The 26,167-nt window shown below is 33.9% G+C and overlaps 1 protein-coding gene across 1 annotated transcript in view; it reads right to left on the bottom strand.

The window, feature by feature from the left end:
• Window positions 1-26,167, bottom strand: part of CNTN5 (contactin 5) — a gene marked incomplete at its 5' end in the record, with an annotated part of 571,224 nt that overhangs the window by 132,498 nt on the left and 412,559 nt on the right. The window contains 2 exons of the mRNA XM_088017513.1: window positions 18,348-18,523; window positions 20,726-20,853. Of these exons, the coding sequence (XP_087873639.1) occupies window positions 18,348-18,523; window positions 20,726-20,853 (304 nt within the window). The remainder of the gene's footprint in view (window positions 1-18,347; window positions 18,524-20,725; window positions 20,854-26,167) is intronic.

Here is a 26,167-nt window from a genome sequence, read left to right as displayed (position 1 = left end):
ACTATATCATGATATCACTAAGTAGCATAATTTGATACTCTGTCATTTCTGTGAAAATTCTGGCAGCAACTATTTAAAATAAAAATAATTTATTCTTTTACTCTGCAATCCATTCCTGGAAATCTATGCCATAGAAAAGACATTGTTAATACACATGGGTGTAAAGGTTTAGAGATGTTTTTTGTACCATTCTTCATAAATGTCTCAGAACAGAAAACAAAGTTAATATTTATTAATAGGGAAATGGCTAAATAAATTAAGGCATAGTCATACCATGGACTATAATATACCTATTGAAAAGAATGAATTAGAGATATATAAAGTAACATGAAGAATTTTCAGCATTTTTGAATAAGAGTAATGAGATACAGAACAAATATTTAAAATGTTTCAATTTGAAAAATAATAAAAATATTCCTGTACATATATGATTTGTCTAGGATTATAGTAGGACAGAGGAAAACATAAAAAGTATAATATTTGGATATTAACAAGCTTAACTCGGTATGCCTTCTTGAGGCATCTGTTAACAGAGTCTTCACATTTTCTTTTGCTAAATGTCAGACTGGTCTAGCACTATGGTCGTCTGTTAGCATCTATGGCTGTGTCATGTTCGTTTTCATGTGACATACTGCTCTCCATATTCTTTTAAAGTGTCTTTGCAAAGGTCATATCTTAGTTAATCTTGGGGAAACTGCTTCAATGTTGTCTTGCTATTATCTGCTCTCCATGCTGCTCAATCCAGCATAATTGTATAAAGGCTGGCAACTGCATTCAAACCTCAAAAGCATATTACCTTGCTTTTCACATTAAGAAATACTGGTGCGGGGCACCTGGGTGGCTCAGTCGATTAAGTGGCTGTCTTGGGCTCAGGTCATGATCTCAAGGGTCCTGTGATAGAGCCCCATGTTGGGCTCCTTGCTTAGCGAGGAGTCCACTTGTCCCTCTCTATTTGCCCCTCCTCCCTGTTGTGCGCTCTCTCTCTCTCAAATAAATAAAGAAATAAATAAAATCTTAAAAAAAAAAAAAAACTCCTGGTGGGTAATATTGATGACATAGTAAATGGAAAACTTATGATGCTAGGTGAGACCTCAGTGGCTGGTTAAGAATTTCTAGACACATGGAAGATGACATTTTATAACTGTTTTTCAGATCTTCAGATTTGACTGGAACTTGATGTCACTAGGGTGTTCCAAGCTGATAAAGTTAATATTATTTTTGGCTTGCTCAAGAACATTGTACTATGTGTCAACCATCTAGAAATATTCAGTTATGTTTCTTTAAATTTATTTTGGCTGCAGATGGGATTTTTATGTAGACCCATACACAACCTATTTTTGAGTTATCTTCTGGTATATTAAGCCATCCAGTTGAATTTATTTTTCAGGTCCCTTTGATTTCATATATTGAGATTATAATCATTACTAAATAAATTCTTGGAGGATTTCCTGAAGGACTTTGATGGTATTCATGATATTCTTTGGTGTTACCAGCTAAAAAATCAACCTCATGGAAAGTTAATTTTCTGCCATTATGCTCACAGATGGAACCTTCACCTTTGAGTTACAACTTCAACAAAACTGTCTAATGTGCACTATACTAATTATAACCTTTGTCATGTTTTGCATGTTTTAATATACCTTAGTCATCTTTGTATTTATCTTCAAATATATTTTGGAAGTTCCATATTGATACATTTCATATGAAACAATTATTAAATGTATAACTTGAAAATGATATGAAGTTGAACTAATTTTTTCACCTTTACTATTTTCCTTGGATTAGTCTACTGTTATTATAGCTTTATAGGATAAGCTCTTCATTTAATTTTAGATAGTGAGCAGTTTTATAAATATTTCCATTCTCTTCAACAGTTTAAGCTGTAGCAAAATCAATGATAACAAAAATAATGATACCAACCATGCATAAAAATTATGATACCAACCAACAATTGGAAATGTTGGCTAAAACAGCCTATGAATTTATTTTGGGTTTGGAATATTCAGTATTTTCCTCTTTTTGGATATATTCATAATCTTTTCAGCATTAATTAGTCATATATATGCTTTTGCTCTTATCAAAATATAACTAAGCACAAAAGTCACTACCACCAATTTTTGGAAGAGACATTTAACATGGATTATTTTAGGACAGATAAGATAGCAAATATTATAATTATCTTCAGAATATGCTATTTTCCTGACATGCCAATTAATTCATTTTTAATTGAACAATTAATATTTCTCTGTTAATTTCTTTTGTTCTAACTGTTGCCAATTTTCTATTAACAGGTAAAGTTTTAAAATTTCCTAATACTTTAAAAAAGAGAACACAAGCCAAATAAAATAGAAAAATTACTTTGTATAGCCAGATCAAGCTCTTTGAATTAACTTAATTCAATAAAAAAGAATCAATTCAGAGAGTGACTACGTAGAGCAGTTGATATACTTTGTGTTGGTAGTGACAGCATATTATTTTAGTGTTGTGCAAATGATTATGTTTCTTAATGCTCATTTTTCCCCTACAGAATACCACATGTATGATCTAGCTTTTAGTTTTGTCTTAAAAATGATAACACTGCATCAAAAACTAATGATGTAATGTATGGTGATTAACATAACAATAAAAAAATTAAAAAAAAAGAAAAGAAATACAAACTTCCAGTTATACGCCACTAATTGAACACTACATCAAAATTTATTGATGTACTGTGTGTTGGCTAATTGAATTTAAATTTAAAAAAATAATAAAAAAATAAAACTTCCACTTATAAATAACTCATGGAGAGGAAAAAGTACGGCATAGGGAATATAGTCAGTAATTATGTCATAATGTATGGTGACTACATTTATGGTGGTGAGTGTTGAGTAATGTATCGAATTGTTGAATCACTATGTTGTACACCTGAAACTAATATAATATTATATGCCAACTATACTATAATAATAAAAAAAGAAAAAACAATGTAAAAAAAATGATATCATAGTCGAAGTTAAGAATCATTTGGCCCCGATAATTGTTTAGACTGTGTGGTAGACTGTTGCAGTAATGGCCCCAAAGTTTTCATGCCTTCTTGGATCCACACCCCTAGGCAACCCCTCTCATACTCACTGTACCTCATGAAGTGACTTGCTTTAGTCAATGAGACATTAGCAAACATGGAACAAACAGATGCTTGCAATGTGCATGTGCATTGGAGATTGCTCTTTTGGAACCTATAACAACCATGTGGCATAACCTGAGTTGGCCTGCTATAGGGTGGGAGACCTCTTAGAGTAGAGACATAACATCCTAGCTATCTTCCCCCAGACAACTCCTAGTTGACCTGATAGCTGACTGCAGATACATATATGAGCCATGTGAGACGAGCAGAAAAAACAACTAAGCCCAGCACAAATTACTGATCCATAGAATTGGGTCATAATTTTTTGTGAAATTCTTTTTGCAGCAAAAGCCAACAAAACAGAAATTGGAACTGGAATTGAATGAGACTTTTGTGGATCCTGGAAAGCAAGCTGAAGAAATGTAAAAAATCATGGCCAGAGGATGAGGGATGGTGGTGGATTGCAAAAATGCCTGCAATATTTTGCAGTTCTTCATAAAAAAAAATATATATATATATTGCAGTTCTTCCCAGCAGGAGTTTGTTTCCTTATACTTTGAATCCAATATGGCCTTATAATAGAATGTGACAGAACTGATATTGAACAAGTCCTGAGCCTAGACCTAAGGGATCATGATGCTTCTGCTCTTGGACCTTGGAACTGTGAGACCTCTATGTGAACAAGCCTGGGCTAGCCTATTGGATGATAAGAAACATGTAGCCCGTTTGCCCCTGTTACCCTAGCCAGTAGCCAGCTGACCCATTAACATTAGTGCCTCAAAGTTGACTAGCAGCTGACTACAGATACATGAATGATTCTTGCTGAGACCATGAGTTTAGCTCAAATTGCTAATTTATAAAATCATGAGCTAAATAAATGATGGTTTGAAGTCACTAAGCTTTGAGTGATTCATTTTGCAGCAAAAATAACTAATACGAACTATGTTTGTTTAATGTTCACCTCTACATATTTAGGATAACTACTCCTTAATTACTTTCTTTTTTTTTTAAAGATTTTATTTATTTATTTGAGAGAGAGAGAATGAGAGATAGAGAGCACGAGAGGGAAGAAGGTCAGAGGGAGAAGCAGACTCCCCACTGAGCAGGGAGCCCGATGTGGGACTCGATCCCGGGACTCCAGGATCATGACCTGAGCCGAAGGCAGTCGCTTAACCAACTGAGCCACCCAGGCGCCCCTACTCCTTAATTACTTTCTTATAGTTATTCACAGGACACAAAAAGATGTGTACAAAAAGTATTCATTGATATTTAACCTGTGAAATATTCTCTAAAGGTATTTATATATCAATATCTAAAATATAAAAATAAACACACCAAAGGATTATTCCAGTCAGAATTTTGGTATGAGACAATATGTGGCAACCAGGCACCCCCTTCCCCCCAAAAAGTTAGCTAAGAAAAAGTGATTTTTAATGTCTTTTGAGTACTCTTAAAAACAAATAGAAACATCTTATTGAAATGCTTGCATCTCTAACACTAGCTAAACTTATTTTTTATTTTATTATGTTATGTTAATCACCATACATCATTAGTTTTTGATGTAGTGTTCCATGCTAACCAGCTAAACTTATTTTAAACACTAAAGACATTGCAGTAGCCCGTTCAGAATCATTATGGTTGTGATGGACAGTGAGTAAAGTATGTCACAAGTCTCTTACTTCAGAAAAGCCAGTCTTTCAGTATTCCTTACTACTTACATGATGGACAGTGGCAATTAGACTGCAGATTTCAGAAATGCTTGTGTAAATTACTATCACTGTATTTGATAAGTCTTTAAAAAAATTTGTCAGTATGCTTTATTTATTTGTGGGGCTGTCAACAGTTAAAAAGGATAAGATATTTTATAGTTTCAGTTAGGCTTATTAATATGAAATCCTTGAACTGCTTAGTATAATGTTATATCTTCACATGTTAATGTATTCTAAATTATTTTAGGTAATTTTGCTTCAAGATAGTTAATTCTTTTGGTTTTGCAGATGTGTAAGGTGTATGATGATAAAAAGTTTGATTTTAGGGTAATTTAGAAATTATCAGTTAGATTATTACCTTACCTTATATGAGTTGATTGAATAACTTTTAATAATGTACTTAGTAATAAATTCAATTGAACATTAAGTCTTTCTGCCAATGACATACTTGGTTAATAATTCAAATTTCCCTTTCACAGTTTACTTCTCTCAACAGTACAATGTCTCAGTACTATAACACATTACATTAAACAGTTATTTAAAAATCTATCTTGTTTAGGAGGTCTAAAAGAGAGAGATCACACTTTACTGAACCATGTTTCCTGCCCTAATGTAGTGCTATACACATAGCAGTAACCATTAAGTTTTTGTAAAGTGAAAAAATGTACTAAAATTTTTCCTGGTATTGGTGTATTCCTTTTTTTTTTTTTGGTATGGTAGTTTAACAGGTGAGCAGGGAAATGAGAAAGTCACTATATATGAGTATAAAATTATAGTTGTTTATATAATAACTAATATAACAAATATTTAGCAAATAATCTGTGAGGCATGATACCAGGTGCTCAAAAATGTTTAGCAAGATAGATATGATTCCTGTTCTCAAAAATACACAGATCTGTACCTCTAAAACAAATAATACATTATATGTTAAAAAAAAAAGAAGATAGCAGGAGGGGAAGAATGAAGGGGGGGAAATCGGAGGGGAAGATGAACCATGAGAGACGATGGACTCTAAGAAACAAAATGAGGGTTTTAGGGGGGTGGGAGGATGGGTTAGCCTGGTGATGGGTATTAAAGAGGGCATGTTCTGCGAGCACTGGGTGTTAAGCGCAAACAATGAACACTACATCAAAAACTAATGATGTAATGTATGGTGATTAACATAACATAATAATAAAAAAAAGAACAAGACAAAATATATATATATATAATTTAGTAAAGGAATAAATGTGGGTGGAAGCAGAAATTCTGGTTTTAGCCTGTTTTCCTTAACTGTTTTGTATTTTTTTTTAAAGATTTTATTTATTTATTTGACAGAGAGAGACACAGCGAGAGAAGCAACACAAGCAGGGGGAGTGGGAGAGGGAGAAGCAGGCTTCCCACGGAGCAGGGAGCCTGATGTGGGTCTCGATTCCAGGACCCTGGGATCATGACCTGAGACGAAGACAGACGCTTAATGACTGAGCGACCCAGGCGCCCGAACTGTTTTGTATTTTTATAATAGCCTCTACAATAACAAGAAGCCTCCTTAAAAAATCATATACTGCTTCTCAGGAATGACCCTGAATATTGAATCTTAACATTGCAATAGTTAATTTCTTTTTTATATACTCTATAAAAAGCTTCAAGCAACATGTAAATTTATGTAAAACACATACACTTATGCTAAGAAACATACAATTTATCCTTGGATTTAATTTGGAAAAATCTGTCACCTTTACTTTTTTACTAGGAACATGTAACTTGCTTTAATTGGAACCAAGAATGATCATGACCATTTACTTAACTTTCAAAGATGATATGAGCAGCTTCCTTTAAAATAAAATTTCTATAGTAATATATTATATGAGGTTTGCTTTAACTGTAAGATCACCATCTGTTATTAGTATTTGGTATACAAAACCTCAGTATCTTTCATATTTTCCTCATGCCCAGTCCCCACTTGCGATATCTTCTCTCGCTCAGCTTCTTCTCTCTGCTTTTCCTGCAATACTTCCTATTATCCTAAGACTAGGTCAGCCTCCCTGTTCAGTGGGGAGTCTGATTCTCCTTCTCTCTCTGCCCCTCTCCCGGCTCATGCTCTCTCTTTCTCTCTTAAATAAATAAATAAAATCTTTAAAAAAAAAAAAAGACTAGGCTCGGGTATCATTTAGTTTGGAAAGTCTCCTTGCTTCCACAGGTTGGATGATGTGTAACTTGGACTGAATTCCTTAAACACACTTCTTCCATTGTTCTTGCCACATATCAGTTTATATGTCTGCTTCTCTGTTAAGACTATGCTCCTCAAAAGCAGTGCTCTCTCTCAATTATATTCATATACCTCCCATAATATGTTTGTTATTGATTACTACAGAACCCTTAGTTCCTGGACAGGTGCCTGGTGTATAGGTGCTTGATAAATCTATGTGGAACTGAGATAAATTCAGAATTCATCTACTGTATACTGATAAAATACTCTATAAAGCCATTAATTCTTTGTTAAAGATAAAGGTGTTGTGATTTCCAAATTTTCTAAGTCAATCTTTTCCATTTCTTTCATGTGAGGGATATCAGATGAAGAAAGGAAGTGAATAATAATAGCCCAATATTTATCTCCAAAATTTCCTCTTCTTCCTTTTATAAGACAGGAAACATCCTTGAGAGGCTACCTACTGAGTTATTAATTCTAGACTCATAAAGTTCACTTTCATATTGTAATATGATAAAAATAGTGCATGAAAGAAACTAGAGGATTTTGAAAAGCTAAAAGCTAAACACATCATAATACTTAGGCATGCTTTAGAATTTAATACAAAACAGATGCAGAAAGAGAAATTGCAAAATAAAGGTAGAATTTCAAAGATGTCTTGAAAATAATGGCCTCTCAAAAACCAACTCTTTGAAAATCACTTTGAGAAATAATATAGGAGTCAGTCTAAAACACAATACTTACATATCAATAATGTTTCAAAATGTAAACTGAACCATGTTTGCTTATGAAAATCCTAAACCTTATGTGGTATTAGAGAATAAGGACAGTCTTTTATTTTATAAGGCTTTCAAAAACTAAAAAGAACAATCTTTTTTTATATATTTTTCCCGTAAGCTAAAAATTCTAATACCAAGGGCCTATAATTTATACTATGCATTTCATCCCTCTGCAGGTTAAATTATATCCCTTGGATTCATTGATACATGTAGTGCACTTTTTAAAAATAACAGAAAACTTATAAAACATATCAGTATTGCTTCAACATGATAACTAGAATCCATTGTGTATTTCTCTTTTATTACCCATTCCTGTGGTTATTATTTCCAAAAAGAAAAAAAAACAATTACTTTTAGCACAGTATCAAAAGTATTTAAATTTTCATGTGAAGCAAAATGAATAAAACTATTGATAACCGGCATTCTTTATAACTTTAATAGAAGTTAGAAACTTTCCTTGGTTAACAATAATAAAACAGATTTAGATTTAGATAGTATAGTTGACACTTGTTTCTAAGTGACCTACTCTCAATGGCTGGTTTTTAGTTCATCTACTCCTACCTTTGCTGATTCCTTTAGCAACTCTACAAATATTTATATATTCTCTAAGATAATTTCTTCAGAAGAATGGTTGTGACCCTGTACTTTACATTCTTTGCCTCATCTTCATCAGTAAAAGCAATGTAACATAATATATCTCATATCCCTTTTGAGAGAACGTTCAAAAACTAAAAGGAGAAGTTGATAAAATTGGGTTCATACACTATTAAATGATACAATTACAATAGCCAGAAGAGTGAGCTTTAATTAATGGGAAAACACACCCACAGAACATTTGAAGAGGCAAGTATGGGAGGATATTTTAAGATGTTTTTCAATTCATTCTCAGTAACTTTTGTGAGAGGATTTTTTTAACAATTTGGTGATTTGATCTTACAGAACATATGATTTTAATGTTTTAATAGTGATCAAATAGTAAGGTAAAAATAGGTTAAGTTGCCCAGCTAAAGAGGTAAAACTATAGAGAAGAAAAAATCTCTTTATGTCCTCAATTTTCAAAATGACACAGTGAAGAATTACAGATAGTTTTCATTCTTCATATCTTTGTTTTGAAACATCAAACCATATTTGGAACAGCATTCATGGCAATGAAGTTTTAAGCTCAAAGAAGCTTAAATGGTAACGGTGGCTGTGTCATCAATGTGCCCAGAACATCAGCAGTGAGGCCCCTCATCACTCTTCTTTCCTGAGGTTCAGTGCTTTACTTATATATTACTTGCCTGACTCACAATGTTGTTGTATGAATTGAATGAAATAATATATATAAAAGAGGAAGGGTACAAATTCTCTTCATGATGTAAAAGTTAATTTATATATTTTAGCCTAGGTCTTAATTGGATAATGAAACTGCTTCAATTTTATTCTGAAATGATTAAGTAAACATTAAAGCGTCTGATTTGCAGGCTTGCCTTTAAAAATATACATGACAGAAACATATTTTTGGCAAAGTGACAGGAGATGGCTCACGATAGTAAAGTTTACAAATATTAGGGAAAAAAACTTGCATCGTATAAATGTAATCACATAATCATAGTATAAACTTTATAGGAGTAAGTGATTTTAGATAGATATATACAAATCTTCCTAGCAATGAGAATAATTGACCCAGAAATTTTAAATATAATGAAGGATATTTACTATAATTTAACACTAACCTTACTGAGAAAGTAGGAAATTTAAAATATTATTTCCCTTTTCTTCTTTTGTGAAAAACAAAACCACAAATAAAAACAAAACCAAGTCTTACATCATAGGGTATTTGTGAGAAGTAAATGAAATAACATTTGAAAAATTTAGCATGTTGCCAGGTATCTTGTAGGCATTCAGTGGATGAGAACTATTATAATTATTTTTATTATTACTCATCTCTGTTTCCAGTGTTTTCTTAGTGGTGGCATTTGCCATTGTGGCTGTCTCAGGTCAGGGTTTCAGAGAAACAGTCTCTGAGAGGGAGACTCCATTAAGTAATGACTTTGGGATCAACATTTGTGGAAAAAATAAAGAAACTAGAATTGAGCAGAGGGGGTGTTTAACTATAATGTGTTCATAGCAAAGGTTTCAGCTTATCCTTTATAATCATCCCTGAGCGTTCATCATCCCTATGCTTGGGCATGGACTGGAGAGTTGGGGCATAACTTGGGTCAGATATCTCTTTTTGGCTGAGGGCAATTCCCAGAGAGGGACTCTGGTGAGAGTTAGCAACCACCAATAGTTTCAATGGCTTGGGAAAGGAGTGTACCTCAATTTTGAAAGGAGAATTTAGGCAATATACCATGGTATCTGCCCCAATGGCCCATGGTATCCTCAGTTAAAATGGACACAATTAGTTGTCCTTCCTAATACAATTCATTTGAGCAGGCCCACAAATCAATATGAATATGAAAGAGAGAGAAATACAAGAAAACAAGAGGAAGACAGAGGTATTTTAAAAAATTGTCGAGATTTGAATAGCATCCTCTTAAAAAATAAATAAAAGCAAATACTGTGTGCAAAACTGGAGTATTGAGAAAAGGAGTATTAGGCTTTGATGATAATTTAGGTACTCATTTCATACACCTGGAAAACTACAGTTTTATGATTTAAAGAGACTTTTGTTTACATATTTATTTTAAGCTGTTTAGTTCATAGATAATTTATAAAGATATTTGCTGTCTTATAAAAATAAGACTTTATTAGATTGGGACAGGGAAGTAGTTCCAGAGTCAAGATCCATTGATTACTCATCAATGTACAGTTGCAGGACAATTGATAGAAATTTGGAGTAATAATGAATAGATACAATGGAAATTCTGAAATGAAACTCAAAATACTTGGAGTGTTATTTTGTGTGAAAATTTATATTAGAAGTTTGTAAAAACTATTAAGTCTAAGTAATTCATTATTGAAAATAGTTTAGAATTAGGTAAAAATTTATTTTAATAAACATCACTGAATCAATGACATAGTTGCAAAAACCTATTGGGGTCTACCAATGATTACATGTCCAAAGAAACAGGCAGTTTATTCCAGATTAAATTCTTCCTTTGGTTGGATTAAAAAAACCAACCCAAGGAGAATATAGTATTATAGAAATACAGTCTGAGTTAATACATGCATGGGATGGAAAAATAATTTTGGACAAAAACAAAACTTCGAAAAGGAAAAAATTATGGAGTCCTCGACAGGTAAGCACTTCTTTGTTTGTTTGTTTGTCTATTTCCTCAGGTAAGCATTTCTTAATGAGCTAATAGCATATTTAATTTCTGGAGTTACAATCCAGGAAAGCAAATTCTATTAAGAGGTAAGGAGTGTTTTCTATTTCTCATTCCCCCCTTTCCCAATCCAATAACTTGAAACATCCCAACTGGCTCTGATGAGAATCTCAAGAAAGTATGGTATTTTATCCCCTCAGAGATCACAGAACATAAGCTATTGATCAGATTTTTCCTGGCATGGCCTACACTAAAATTGCCTTTCTCTATCAAGAAGCTTTATTTTTCTTTTCACTCTCTCTCAGAAAAACAGTAATAAAAAAGTAAACTTGTAGTTCTTCACTAAAAAACACTGAAGAGAAACTAGTAACTTTTCACACCACCCATATGCTATGTAAATGTATCATAAAGATAAAACAGCTGTCAAAAATGGACCTTTAAATGAACAAAAAAGCTCTATATTTTCACCATAATACCACACCCAGAAAGTTTGTTTTTGTGGACTATATTTAAATGAACAAAGTGAGGCCTGTGATTTGGATGACTACCACTGTTTTTTTATATGTGATAATGGAAGCATTACCTGATTTTGCTACATTTGAACAACTATGAAGAGGCTCGCTTCAAATTTTGCTTCATGGGACAACCTACCAATCAAAGTAAATGGAGGTGGATCATCAGCATAGTGTTACCACTCAGCTGCGATCCTGGTGGTATTATGACCCACAGATTACTCAGACAACATTCCCAGGGGCTAGGGAAGGGTCTTCCAATAATCAACTGTCTTAGAGGTCACCTTTCATTCAGTTCCAAATTTTGCCCAAGTGAACATACAATTTTGTGTCAAAAATGAAAAAGCAAAGAAACTATTCTAATAGCAGAATTTAACAGCATTTTATGTAGTACTTAACTATATCAAAAATTTCTGAAATAATGCAATAGTTGGCTAAGCTTAGAAAATGCTTTACATCAGATTATTCTTTCATTTGGCCAAGGTTGACCAAGCGGTTATTCTGTGGACATCCATAGTGCAAAGTAATAAAAAATAAAACAGCATATTAGCTTCTGCTTTTAGGGATCCCACAGTTTAGTTTGTTTCATGAATATATAAAGTGTTATAGAATATTAGATTTTAATGGCATACTTTGTCTGTGTTCATAGGACTACATGAAACATATACAGATACTAAAAACAATGGGCACTCTTTTTTGCTATGGGAACTACTACTACTTTGAGAAGACAGTGAGTGGGTGCAGGAATTTTTCTCTAACACAGACAAGTAGGGAGAATGGATGTGGCACATTTTCCTAGAATGGTTTGGAAATTCTAAGGCCTTTGTCGATATTCTCTCTCCTTAGAGACCAAGATTTGATTGGTGATTATTCTGTCCTATTAAAATGACAAAGTGGCTTCTTTTGTTAAGTTAGATGAAAGATTAGGAAAGAGGTTATAAAGCAAATATATGCTAGTCAAAAGTTTACAGCTGAGAACAGAAAGCTGGTGGATTACCAGGATGCTGGGATTCACAGTAACACAAAGATCCAGGAGGCAAGTAATCAAGTGATGAGGAAGGACAAGCCCTTTGTCAGGCAGGGAGAAGGCAGGGCTCAGAGTCCAGGAGGACATACTACTTTAAAGTACAAATATTACCAGTGAGTAGAATGAGCGAAAGAAAATGTGTGCCTTTGGTAGAGTTTCTGATCCTCTGTCCTTTCATACATTCTCTGATTAGTTACAAAGGCCTTCACGATTTATACCTGCTAATATGAGGAAGAGAAGGATGCAGCCAGTGCTTGAGAGGTCCTTGGAACTCCGTGCTGTAGCAAACCTTGGCAGTGTGTCTGATGATTGCATTCATTTTTACAACATTAACATTGACCCATCAGGAAAGAGAATGGAACTAATTGAGCACTTACTGTCTTCCATTCTGAGATTTTACAATGGTTAGGAAATAGATGTTAATTACTCAGAAGATAAGCTAGGAACAGAAGTAACCATAATAGGAAGATTGACATAGGCTAGAACTATTCAGCTAGTGTAAAATCCTTACGACATTAAAGAATTTGTATTCTAGTCCTTTTTTATGTATCTAATATTCCACAGAAACCATGGATATGAACCAGATATGTTCCTTAATGTTTCCTATGCTTGGTATACAGATTATCATAGTTCCTTCTATTTCCCAACACTCTGACATTCAGATCTGGTTGGTAATGGAGTGGACTATTTCATAGGAGTGAGCTCCTCATCACTAAAAATGTTCCATCAGACACCAATATACTGATGGAGTATCAACCTAGGGCAAACCCTATAATCTCCAATATCCCTCACAGCCTTGAGATACAATATCTTTTCCCATCTTAGGTTGCCTTTCTCTTTTTTCTTTTCCTATCCTATGAAGTATAAGTCAGGTAGCACCTTCTCCTCAAATAATATTACTTCATATATTTGTTATGAGGAATTGATAAGCTATTGTGTGTGTGTGCGTGTATAATATATATATATATGATATATATACATATATTTTTTTAGCTGAGTACTTGGCATATAGTAAGTGCTCAATTAATTCCTTTACTTGTTTCCCTCCAGTGATAAAAATTCACATTAATCTGTTTCTTTTCTGGCCTCCAAGAATATTTGGCTGTAATGAAAAAAATAGTAATTGCTTCTTTATAGTCATATTTTTCTTGAATTACTTAATATTCTATGTTATCTTTGTATTTCTTAAACACTAGAACCAAATCATCCTTTTATTTTTATTTCCCACAGTTTATAGACAAGGGATGAACACATATGATCAATGAATATGGAAAAGGTAAGCTTTATAAAGAAGAACCAATAAATAATGCAGTTTAAAAAAATCACACTGTATTTAATCTTGTCACCCTAACTTAGTATTCATGTGGCCTGGAAAAGTCTTATGTTTTAGTTTTCTCATTTAAAAAAATGGGGTCAAATATCCCCACTATGCCTTTCTGGTTGTATTGTTACAGCCAGAGAATTGGGTAAATATGAAGGACCGTTCAAATAATGCACTTTTATTTGGTTGTCCATTTAGTTACAACTTAGCATGTTGAGAGAATTCACAATGGAAAGGGCAATTCTTCTTTAGCAGACCATCCTGATTACAAATGTTTGAGATTTTTCTTTTCCAAAAAACAGAGCAAATTGCAGGCTGTCATGATATTCAGTGCAACAGTTCTTTACACATTTTTATAAAGATTAGAAAAAAGCTTACATCTCTGATGAACAATTAGGAATTTCAAGTCTATGAAAAACAATGGGTTACTACAGTTCTCCATTAAGACTGCGACTGCCGCTTTGGGGCTACCTGGCCATGCTCAGGTGCTGTCCAGACATCCTGAGAGTATTAAGAGGTTCCTGTAGACCTCTGACCAACATAAGCCATTATGTCAAAACACAATCACAAATGCCTTATTTGATAATCAGGATGGTTATTTAAGGCCAATGCTTGTAATGGTCAACTCCTCATTGCTTAACCTGATTAAATATAAAATCCACAAGCTGTATAATTCCTGCTCCCCAGAGCTGTCTGAATTGTCTTCCTAAAAAAACAAATCTGAATCACATGAGTCCCTGCTACTTTCCAAATACAACTCCAATTCCATGGCTTGAAAATCAGTGCCTTTTATAATAAGGTCTCTGCTGCTTTTTAAAAAAATTCATTCAAAAAATACTGACTTACTGTGTAGTATATGCCCTCATGGTGCCGTCAGGGCCAGTGGTTCCTCACTGCTCCTGAAACATGCTCTAAACTTTTCTGCCTGTCTTTGTTTTACCTACTCTCTCTGTCTGAGATGCGTTTATTCTCCTTGCCATCTGGCAGAATCCCACCTATTCAGGTCAGGTTCAAATTCCAAATCTTCCTGCCAGCCCTATGCACAAGGTTCTCTGTGTCTTTTACTTTGATGCCCCACAGCACTTAGCTTGTAAAGCTGAACTGAAATTAAAATCTTAAGAAGAGCCTCACTAATTTGCCACATTTAGTTAATTCCTATCATTGCCAAAAAAGTGGTGGATGAATTGGATTAAGTGTTTATATATGTACTAATGGATTGCTTGGACCCTTTTAACAGTGGCTTTAGTAATTTGGATTCACTTCAAATCAGTCAAATTCTTGGATTTGTAGAACCTGGAGTGAGTAAAAGGGGCGAGGGAAATAGAAACATTTTCATTATAGATGTTTTAATTTAAAATTCAAAGCAATAGCTATTATTTTTTTTAATTGGATGTGTTATATGTTTATCTACTCACTCTCTTGTAATGCAGTCTGAAAGCTATTTTATTTAAAACAAAAGTGTATGTAGCATTGTATATAGGTGTTATGATAGCTACACATAAAAATTTGTCCAGAGCTTTAGCTAAAAAACAATGACTGTTAACACCAGTACAATGAGTTGAAAGTAAAGAACTTCATTAACCTGTAGTTTGTCATCTACAAGATGCTAAGTATCAACACCATTGGTACTTTTTCCCCCCAGAACTTTGGTTGTTTCAGTTGACACTATCAAGTGTTAATGTTAAAAAGTATACGCCCCTTTCTTTTCTGATTTACCCCTCTTCAATCACCCACTGGTGGGTGAGGTCCCAGGGCAGTCAGTCCAGTCAAAGGCACATCTGTTCCTGCTTGAGTCCCTGAATCTGTTTGGCTTTTTTTACTCTGCTGGACTAGCCAGGATCCCTCAGGTCCCTTCAATGGCTCTCCTTTGAAACTCAGAGTAGGCCATGGAACACCTTCCCTTCTGAGCTCTGTTCTGTCCCTCCTATTTCCAGAGTCTTCAGTTGGCCTCTTAAACAGAAGGTAGCCCACAAGTTTAGAGGCCTTCCCAAATCTCCCTTTTTTATAACACTTTTATTTCTCCTTCTAAAACATATGATTTGGGGGAGAGAATGTTTTTGTCTTCTTTCTGTCTGCCTTCTCAATGTCATAAAATGGAATTTTTTCCAGTGTATATCCTTGAAGCCAGACAAGGCCCAATCAGTGTTTGAGGTAATTGAGAGAAAGGGGAAGATGATTTCTTTTACACCTTGCAGTTTTGAAGCTTCCAAATATTTTTAAGTACATGCGTATTTCTATTAATTATTCTACATACACTAAAAGGGATGAATGCTAAATTACCTTAAAGCTAAATATTTTTTCACTTCTCAGTATGTAATTTGCTTTACTTTTTTCTTCTATTTGATAGTTTCTTATCACTTCTATAATCCAGAGCCTAATTTTAACATGGCTTGTAACTATACAAGTTTGCATGGAGTAAGGAGTCAATTTTATAGTACTTCTGGGCAAGAATAGCATATATATAAAGAGGGAAACAGCAGGTTTTATTAACTCCCAACCTTATGAAAAAGATAAAAAGTATTTATTGCTACAAAGGAATGATATCAAACCAGAGCGGTAATGTTTAAGAGACAGAAACAAGAATTCAGATAATTTTACCAGAACAATTAATTTCTTTGTTGGTATTTTAAAATAAAGAAGGGAACTGTTTACACACAAAAAAAAACAATATTCATTTTAGACATATTTTTAATTTATACATCTGATCACCCAAAATGAATGCTTATGGATAATCCTAAAGAGATATATTTTTGATGGTATATTTTTTGTTTTCAAATGTGATATTTTTGTATCACATTTTTCTGGTTCTGTTTTATTTGTTCACAATCTTGAAGGAAGTGTTAACCCCATGTAAAGGAAAAAGGAAAGTCACAAATTAGAGGAAAATGAGTTTAATTTAACATGATCTAAATATTTTACATCTGATCACCCAAAATGAATGCTTACAGATAATCCTAAAAAGATATATTTTTGATGGTATATTTTTTGTTTTCAAATGTGATATTTTTGTATCACATTTTTCTGGTTCTGTTTTATTTGTTCACAATCTTGAAGGAATTGTTAACCCCATGTAAAGGAAAAAGGAAAGTCACAAATTAGAGGAAAATGAGTTTAATTTAACATGATCTAAATATTTTACATATAACATAACCATTAATAATTAAAATTAATTTATTTGGTTAGATCTAAATATTGCAGTTGGTAATTATTTCTTATATATAGTCTCTCCCATTATTTTCGAAGTAAATCAGGATGAAAAGATAAATGTAGAAGAAAATATTTAATTTTGGTTAAATTGGCAAATGGAACAAAGATAGCTCATCTTTATTCTTCTACTAATATAAATTTATCAAATTCTAGAGTGAGAAGGGACCTTAGAAATTTTCTGGTACAACTTATTCACTTCACTTCTCTATGAGTTTTAATGCCCAGGAAATCCACGTGACTGGCTTTTTGTTACAAAGCTGATTAGGGATTGAGCTGGGACTTGACCCAGAAAATTCCTGACTTTGGGTGTAGAACTTTTTCACTGTATTATATTACCTGTAAAATGAAATTCAATCTAAATTGAGCTTTATATATATTTGGCCTTACTACAGCTGTGGTTTTCTAGTGCCTCCCAAAGTGTCTAGATAAGAATAAATGGATACTAACAAGTATAGAGAAGCATTTTAAATTGGATTTGCAGGCATAAATTACATTTGGATTCATCTCTTTCATTTCAGCCAAAATATCTCTTGATTACTCTAGTTCCATTATCCTTCTCTCTCTCCCTTTGTCACTATGTCACTCTTTTATGTTAAACAAGAGTGTGGGGGAAGGAGGTCTTTTTTCACTTCTTTATTGAGAACACTGTGGTGTTCTATACTATAGGATTTGGTTCAAAAGATTCCCATTTCATTTAATTGATTGCCACATAGATATTACAAAAAAAGGACTTGATGGACAAGAAACGAATATACCTGTGAATGCTTATCTAAGACTGGTGTGGAGTTTTGACTATTGGTTGCATGTTTAAGCTTTATCTACACTCATGTTTAATTCCTGTGAGGAATTGAAGAATCTCCAAAATTACTATTTCTTGAGGAGTAGTACAGGAAGGATTATTTCATTTATTTATTGAATCAAAATTACTGGTAAGACTGCTTTAAATAACACTAGTATGTAGCAATATAACTTCTAAGAAGTAATGTGAAAATATTGATGATATTAATCAAGTAAATAAAAGTGGGAAAGAAACCAGATTTGCATAAAGAAGTATTTCCAATTTCTTACTGGGTTTTAAAAAAATACTTTCAATTTGACATAACATAAAATAAGGAAAGAAAGTAATTGTTTGAATCAAATTGATTTTTTTCCTATTTTTCCTTAGCATTTCATAGATAAGAAAGTTTTACATTTGAGTGTAAATTTTTAAAAATTATTAGTACTCAACAAATAAAAGTGTATTAACTTACGGCCCTGATGCTTTCAAAATGTCCACCTTCTTTCTCGAAATCAATAGGCTGTCCTTTTAGTGTCCAGTAGAAAGTGACATCCAAACTAGCATCGTGAATTGCTTTGCAGTTAAGGACAATGCTTTCTCCCACTGTTAATTCTGTTCTTTTAGGAGTAAGTTCTATTCTTGTAGGTTCTATAGAAATAAAAATACATTAATTAACATAATCAACACATAGTATTTCCCTGTATTTTATCTTTTAAGTAATAGAAAAACTTAGAGAACCTATTCAATGCAGTTGCTCTAGATACATATCTTTAAATAAACTATTATTAATTGAAATATTACCTTTTTTGTATACTAGGGCATTTTACTATACTTGTGTAGGGGACTGATGATTTAAAAGTTACTATTCCTATTAAGAAGTAAACATGGACAAAAAAGACAAGAAAATACATAATGATAAGCAGCATTTGGCATTCCTGAAGAGGCAATATTAGAAAAAAGAAGCTGTAGCCTCCCTGTCTACCTTCAAGGATCATTAAGTACAAGTAAAAGGATTTTTACAATAAAAAATATTACATATCTAAGGAATTAAAGTGCAGGTGAGTTCACTTCTTTGAAGGTTATAGGAAGCACCTCCCCTCAAATTACTATTTTAACAGAGATAAAAATATAATATTGTTACTATACCAACTTATGCTTGCTTTATAGTCTACAAAACCCTTTTATGAATAGGAAAAGCACAGCTAGCTGATTATAAAAAAAAAAAATCACTCGATAAATTGTGGATCATTTAGTTGAGATCCAGAACAAAAGGTAAATTTTTGAAGGGAAAAATTTTTTGAGGAAAAAATGTGTGTAATTACTTAATGATTCAATTAAATTTAAAAAAAAATAGATACACTTTTATTGTGTTTAGAGCCAATAAAGGCTAATACTGCTGTTACTTAAGCTTGTGATCCAATAATTGAAATTTGATTTTTTTTAATGAAGTAGGGAGGTGATGGAGATAGATTTTGATTTAGTCATTTTTCCTAATTAGATTCCTGATTATAGATATCTCAAGAAAACTGACACAAATGATTAAAATTTAGGTTGATTTTCCTATTCTATCTCTGCTTTTGGTAATAGCATAGGCTGAAAAAAGAACCATTTTTAACCATTGATAAGATCCTTTAATATGCAACATCTTTCCAAGCAGTCAGAGAGGAAAGTGCAATACCAGAAAAGGAATGTAAACACTAACATTCTAGAAGTCAGATATTCCCTGTGGCTTTCTAAACTCTGGCTTCATCAGATAATCACAGCATATTGTAGTTTAACTTTGTAAGAATTGGAATGTTCTGAGTAACTAAATATCCCATTTAACAGAAAACTGTTTTGTTATTATTTAAAAAACGTCTGTAAATCCAGTATTGCTTCCTTGTAACAAAGATTGTTTAGCACAATAAGGCACAGACTAGAGGATAGAGTTGGATTCCCATAATGTATACTATAAAAGACGTTATCATTTAAATTATATCTTTCCTTCTGTTAATGTTTTCTTCTTTTCTAAAAATATTCTAAAATATCAGAGAGCTGGCTATTTTAATGACTTTTTTTTTCCTAAGAAAAAGAAAAGTTAATATTTCTATGTTTTTATAGCCAGGTATGATTCACTATATAATACATGCCCACGTGGAAAAAGTTGATTGAAGATAGAGTTCAGTTGTGAAAAATATTTCTTTGCCAATTGATGGGGTTTGCTGTCTAAAATACGAGATTTTCTTAGTATGAAAAAATGATATGTAGTCTCAAAAAATGTTCTAGGCCAAAATCTAGTTCATGTTAGAACTAGAAGACTAACAGAAACATTTAAGTGGCAATATTTATAACACCAAAAAAAGACAGTGTTTAAAAAATTCCATTGATGCAAACACCAAAGAGCAGGTCAGGTAACCATATACCTGATACACACTCTGACACCGTATAGTCATGTCCTCCTTCTGCTCCTCCTTTCTGCCCCGGATCCCCAGTTGCAGTGATAACAAAGGAATACTACTAATTGATGTTAAAATTAACCTTGATAGAGGAAATATGTTTTTATACTTTTGGAATACTTTTAAATTTTGAGACATCCAGTAAAACTTCAGAAAGCTTTCTTTATCTCCTCACATATTTTGTTCAAAGCAAAATATTTAAGTTCCTACCAACAAGGTGTTCTTTCCTTCATGGTCTTCTATATAATGGAAAAGGACAATTTGGCTGTGTTAGTTCTATGTTTACAATGTATCTTATCAATAGAAGCATGCACACACATATGTGTAAACACATTTTACATGCATATTATATTTATTCACTTTCTGACAAAGCCGTGAAACTATGCTTATAACACAGTTAGCCACATTTTCTTACCTTTTACAGATACTGAGGCTATGATTTCAGCAGAACCAAAGACATTTTCCCCTTGGCAAACGTACTTTCCCTCATCTGATTTAGAAGCATTTAGGATCCGTAGACTTCCGTCTGGAAGAATAGCTATTCTGAAAATTATTAAAAAAGGTTTTTTCCTCTTTTACTGTAAATCAGCTAAGTGGTAAAAAATTCTGATGACGTCTGAAACCATCTCCAAGGTAATAATAAATAAGATAAAGGGATCACTGTGAAAATATGCAGGGATAGTAGAAATGTTTTACCCTTCAAGAAATTATGCAATAAACCCACTGAATATCTTCTTTTATTTAAAAGGGTTAGGGAGTTACAGGTTATTTTTCTTTTGACACTTTTTGACAGTTAATGTTAAAATGTGTGGGAAAAGGTGACCCTGAATTTGGTTATTAAAACTTATACTATAATAACACCCAGTGATATTTTAATATGAAGCTTGAGTATTTTACTTCGAACCCAGAGTGACCTCAAAAATCAAATATAAAAAGAAACAGCATAAAAACATAGAGGAAAACAAGTACAGAACATAAAATTAATTGTATACAGCCAAGAGATGATTTATCATGGTTTCTCTACTGTGCTACTAGTGCAGCAAGGGTATGAAAATGAGACCTGATACCTGATACCTGGGCTGCTCACACTGCACTTTTTAAATATAAAAACATGAAACCTGAGTTTGCATTTGGGCTTTTTTGAGACCTTTGTTAAAAGTGGACCTTGAGTCTTATATGAAGGTGAAAAATTAAAGCATTATTAAAAATTTTTAGAAGTTCAGTGAAAATGAGGTTGACATTTGGGATTACCATATTATCCTGTGTATTCATCATCCCAGAAATATATGGATTTCAAAGTTAATTAGTACTTTTGTTTTTTTCTCCCTTCTATGCTCCTGAAATATAACCCAATTTTTCACCAATGCATCAACCTTCTCAAGTAACCTGAAATGAAATAGAAGTGGCTGTTGTGGTTTATTTGATATGCCACTAGAGTTTGGACTGACTTTTAGGAAAGAGGAAGTAACATGTGTTTGGTAAGAACCAGTGGCCCTACTGAGCTTAAAATCCTAAAACTGGATTTCTCTAGTTCTGAAAAGAATAATTTATTCAATGGTAATATGATAATATTGTGCTATTTAAGAAAGAAGAATATGGGTTAACTATGGTTAGTCAACATCCTTCATGTTATTTTAAAATATGTATTCAATCTTGCCAATCACCCAGGACTGAGTTATTGAAAGCATTGAACCTTGTTACAATTGGATTAGATTCTATGTTGCTGACTATTGCTTATGAATTTATATTTGCATATTGTTGTCAGTAAAGATATGAGTTTAAAAACATCATACTCTTTTCAATATATATCAAAACTGCTTTACAACCTAAGAAGGAAGGCAAAATTAGAGGCAAGCCAAACTAGGAATAGAGAATTTGCTTTTATACTTTATGTCTAGGAGAGAAACTATCTTCAGACATTTGGAAAACACAGTGTCCTTAAAAGATATAATCTGGGAGGAGGAGTAAAATGGCAGAGGAGTAGGAGACCTAAATTTCGTCTGGTCCCGGGAATTCAGCTAGATAGGGATCAAACCATTCTGAACACCTACGAACTCAAAAGGAGATTGAAGAAAAGAATAGCAACAACTCTTTGAATAGAAAAGTGACCTCTTTCTGGAAGGTAGGACGTGCGGAGAATTGAATCTGAGGTGATATTCGGGAAGATAGATGGTGGGGGAGGGGGCCTCCATCAGCCGGCTACCGGCAAGTGATAGAGAAGAGGAGCACAAAATCAGAACTTGTAGAAGTCAGCTCTGCTGAGGGGTGTTGCTCCAGTGGCTAAGCGGGGGGGGTGGAACCCTCACTGGGACAGTGTGGTCTCAGGCCCTTTGGGGTTACAGAAAGACCAGGGGTGCCTGAGTGCGGCAGAGCTCCCAGGTATCGGAGCAGGGAAGTCGGTCACAGACAGAGTCAAGGAGTGCGCTCTCAGCTCAGGGTTGCTATAAAACATGATCTGCAGCACTGTTCTTCGAGCAGGGACCCAACAAGCAGCAGATCCAGGGAGACTCCCCTTCCCCCCCCGACCCCCCCCACCCCCTGAGAAGCGGTGCAGGAGTGCACCACAGGGATCTGCTGGGTTTGGAGACTCCAGAAGGGGTCGTGTGCCAGAGGTAGAAATGCTCGGTCATAGAGTGAGAAGGGAGTGTGGCCAGAGACCAGGGACACGGGAGTGATTGACTGCTTTTCCTGGGGACTCACTGAAGAGTGGGGCCCCGAGTTCTTCACTCCTGAGGGTAGAGATTGGGAAGCCACCATTTTCACTCTCATCCTCCAAAGCTGTACAGAAAGCTTGCAGGGAAAAAAAGCTATGGAGAGCAAACCCGAGCAGATTATGTAGCCCGGACCCCCGCAAGGGCTGGGCAATTCCGCCTCCGGCAAAGACATTCGAAAACCACTGCAACAGGACCCTTCACCAGAAGATCAGAAAGAATAGCCGCCAAGACAAAATTTACTGATCAATGAGAACAGCAGAACTCCAGTGCTAGGGGAATACAGCACATAGAATTCATGGCTTTTTTTCCTATGATTCTTTAGTCTTTCAAAGTTAATTTTTTTAATTTTCTTTTTCTATTTTTTTAATTTTTCTTTTTCCCTTTTTCAACCAACATCTTATCAATCCCTTTTTAAAAAAATTTTTTTTAGTTTTCATTTTTAGAGTCATATTCTCTCCCTTCACAATAGTTAACCTCATTTTTGATATATATATATATAAGTTGTTCTCTCTTTAAAATTTTAGGATACAGTTGCTTCTAACAGACCAAAATATACCCTAAATCTCTAGTGTATTGCTTTGTTCTGGTATTCTGCTTGATCACATTCTCTCCCTATTTATTTTAATTTCTCTTCTTTCTTTTTTTCAACCAAGTTCTTATCAATTCCTTTTATAAAATCTTTCATAATTTTGATCTTTACAGTCATATTCCATCCCTTCATCATATTTACCTTTATTTTTGTACGTATATAAGTTTTTCTTTCTTTAAAATTTTGGGAATCCCTTTCTTCTAACAGACCAAAATACACCCAAAATCTAGTGTGTGGCAATGATCTATACACCAGCCTGATCATATTTGATCATATTCTCTTTTTTTTGTCTTTTTCTTTTTTTTTTCTTTTTTCTTTCTTTCCCTTTCATTTCCCCCAGTTTCAGGTCTCTTCTGATTTCTCAGTGTATCTTTTTCTGGGGTTGTTGTTATCCTATTAGCATTTTGTACTCTCATTCATCTATTTTCCTTTGGACAAAAATGACAAGATGGAAGAAATCACCTCAAAAGAAAGAAAAAGACACAGTACCAACTGCCAGGGACCTAATCAATATAGACATTAGTAAGATGTCAGAACTGGAGTTCAGAATGACAATTATAAAGATACTAGCTGTGCTTGAAAAAAACATGGAAGATATAAGAGAAACCCTTTCTGGAGAAATGAAAGAACTAAAATCTAACCAAGTTGAAATCAAAAAGGCTATTAATGAGGTGCAAAAAAAAAAAAAAAAATGGAGGCTCTAATTGCTAGGATAAATGAGACAGAAGAGAGAATTAGTGATATTGAAGACCAAATGATGGAAAATCAAGAAGCTGAGAAAAAGAGAGATAAACAACTACAGGATCAGGGGACAGAATTCGAGAGAAAAGTGATAACGTAAGATGAAACAATATTAGAATAATTGGGACCCCAGAAGAAGAAAAAAGAGAGAGGTGCAGAAGGTGCATTGGAACAAATGATAGGAAGAACTTCCCCCATTTGGGAAGGAAACAGGCATCAAAGTCCAGGAGGCACAGAGAACCACCCTCAAAGTAAAAAAAAAAAAAAAATAGGTCAACACCCAGGCATCTAACAGTAAAACTTATGAGTCTCAAAGACAAAGAGAAAATCCTGAAAGCAGCTCAGGAGAAGAGGTCTATAACCTACAGATGTAGAAACATTAGATTGGCAACAGACCTATCCACAGACACTTGGCAGGCCAGAAAGGACTGGCGTGATATATTCAGAGCACTAAATGAGAAAAATATGCAGCCGAGAATACTATATCCAGCTAAGCTGTCTCATTGAAAATAAAAGGAGAGATAAAAAGCTTCCAAGACAAACAAAAACTAAAGGAAACTGCAAACATGAAACCAGCCCTATAAGAAGTATTGAAAGGGGTCCTATAAGCAAAGAGAGAGTCTAAAAGTAATGTAGACCAAAAAGGAACAGAGACAATATACAGTAACAGTCCCCTTATAGACAATACAATGGCACTAAATTCATATCTTTCATTAGTTACCCTGAATGTAAATGGGCTAAATGCTCTAATCAAAAGACACAGGGTATCAGATTGGATAAAAAAACAAGACCTATTGATATGCTGTCTGCAAGAGACTCATTTTAGACCCAAAGAAACCCCCAGATTGAAAGAGAGGGGGTGGAAAATCATTTACCATGCTAATGGACACCAAAAGAAAGCTGGGGTGGCAATTCTTATATCAGACAAACTAGATTTTAAACCAAAAACTATAAGAGATAAGGAAGGACACTATATCCTATTTAAAGGGTCTATCCAACAAGAAGATCTAAGAATTGTAAATATTTATGCGCCTAACATGGGAGCAGCCAATTATATAAGCCAATTAATAACAAAATCAAAGAAACATATCAACAACAATACAATAATAGTAGGGGACTTTAACACACTCCTCACTGAAATGGACAGATCATCTAAGGAAAAGATCAACAAGGAAATAAAGACTTTAAATGACACACTGGACCAAATGGACTTCACAGATATATTCAGAACATTCCATCCCAAAGCAAAAGAGTACACATTCTTCTCTAGTGCCCATGGAACATTCTCCAGAATTGATCACATCCTAGGCCACAAATCAGGTCTCAACCAGTACCAAAAGTTTGGGATCATTCCCCTCATAGTTTTGGACCACAGTGCTTTGAAACTAGAACTCAATCACAAAAGGAAAGCTGGAAAGAACTCAAATACATGGAGGCTAAAGAGCATCCTACTAAAGAATGAAAGCTTCAACTAGTAAATTAAAGAAGACTTTAAAAAAAACTTATAAAAACAAATGAAAATGAAAACACAACTGTTCAAATCTTTGGGAAGCAGCAAAGGCAGTCCTAAGAGGAAAGTATATAGCAATACAAGCCTTTCTCAAGAAAGAAGAAAGGTCTCAAATACACAACCTAACCCTACACCTAAAGGAGCTTGAGAAACAACAGCAAATAAAGTGTAAACCCAGCAGGAGAAGAGAAATAATAAAGATCAGAGCAGAAATCAATGAAATAGAAACCAGGAGAACAGCAGAACAGATCAATGAAACTAGGACTCGTTCTTTGAAAGAATTAACAAGATTGATAAACCCCT

This window comes from Eumetopias jubatus, unplaced genomic scaffold (genome assembly GCF_037043125.1).
Source record: "Eumetopias jubatus isolate StellerSeaLion01/CBP00866 unplaced genomic scaffold, mEumJub1_p1.0 scaffold_13, whole genome shotgun sequence".
NCBI lineage: Eukaryota > Metazoa > Chordata > Mammalia > Carnivora > Otariidae > Eumetopias > Eumetopias jubatus.
Note: the sequence above shows the minus strand (reverse complement) of the source record. Positions and strands in the feature narration are given on the sequence as shown.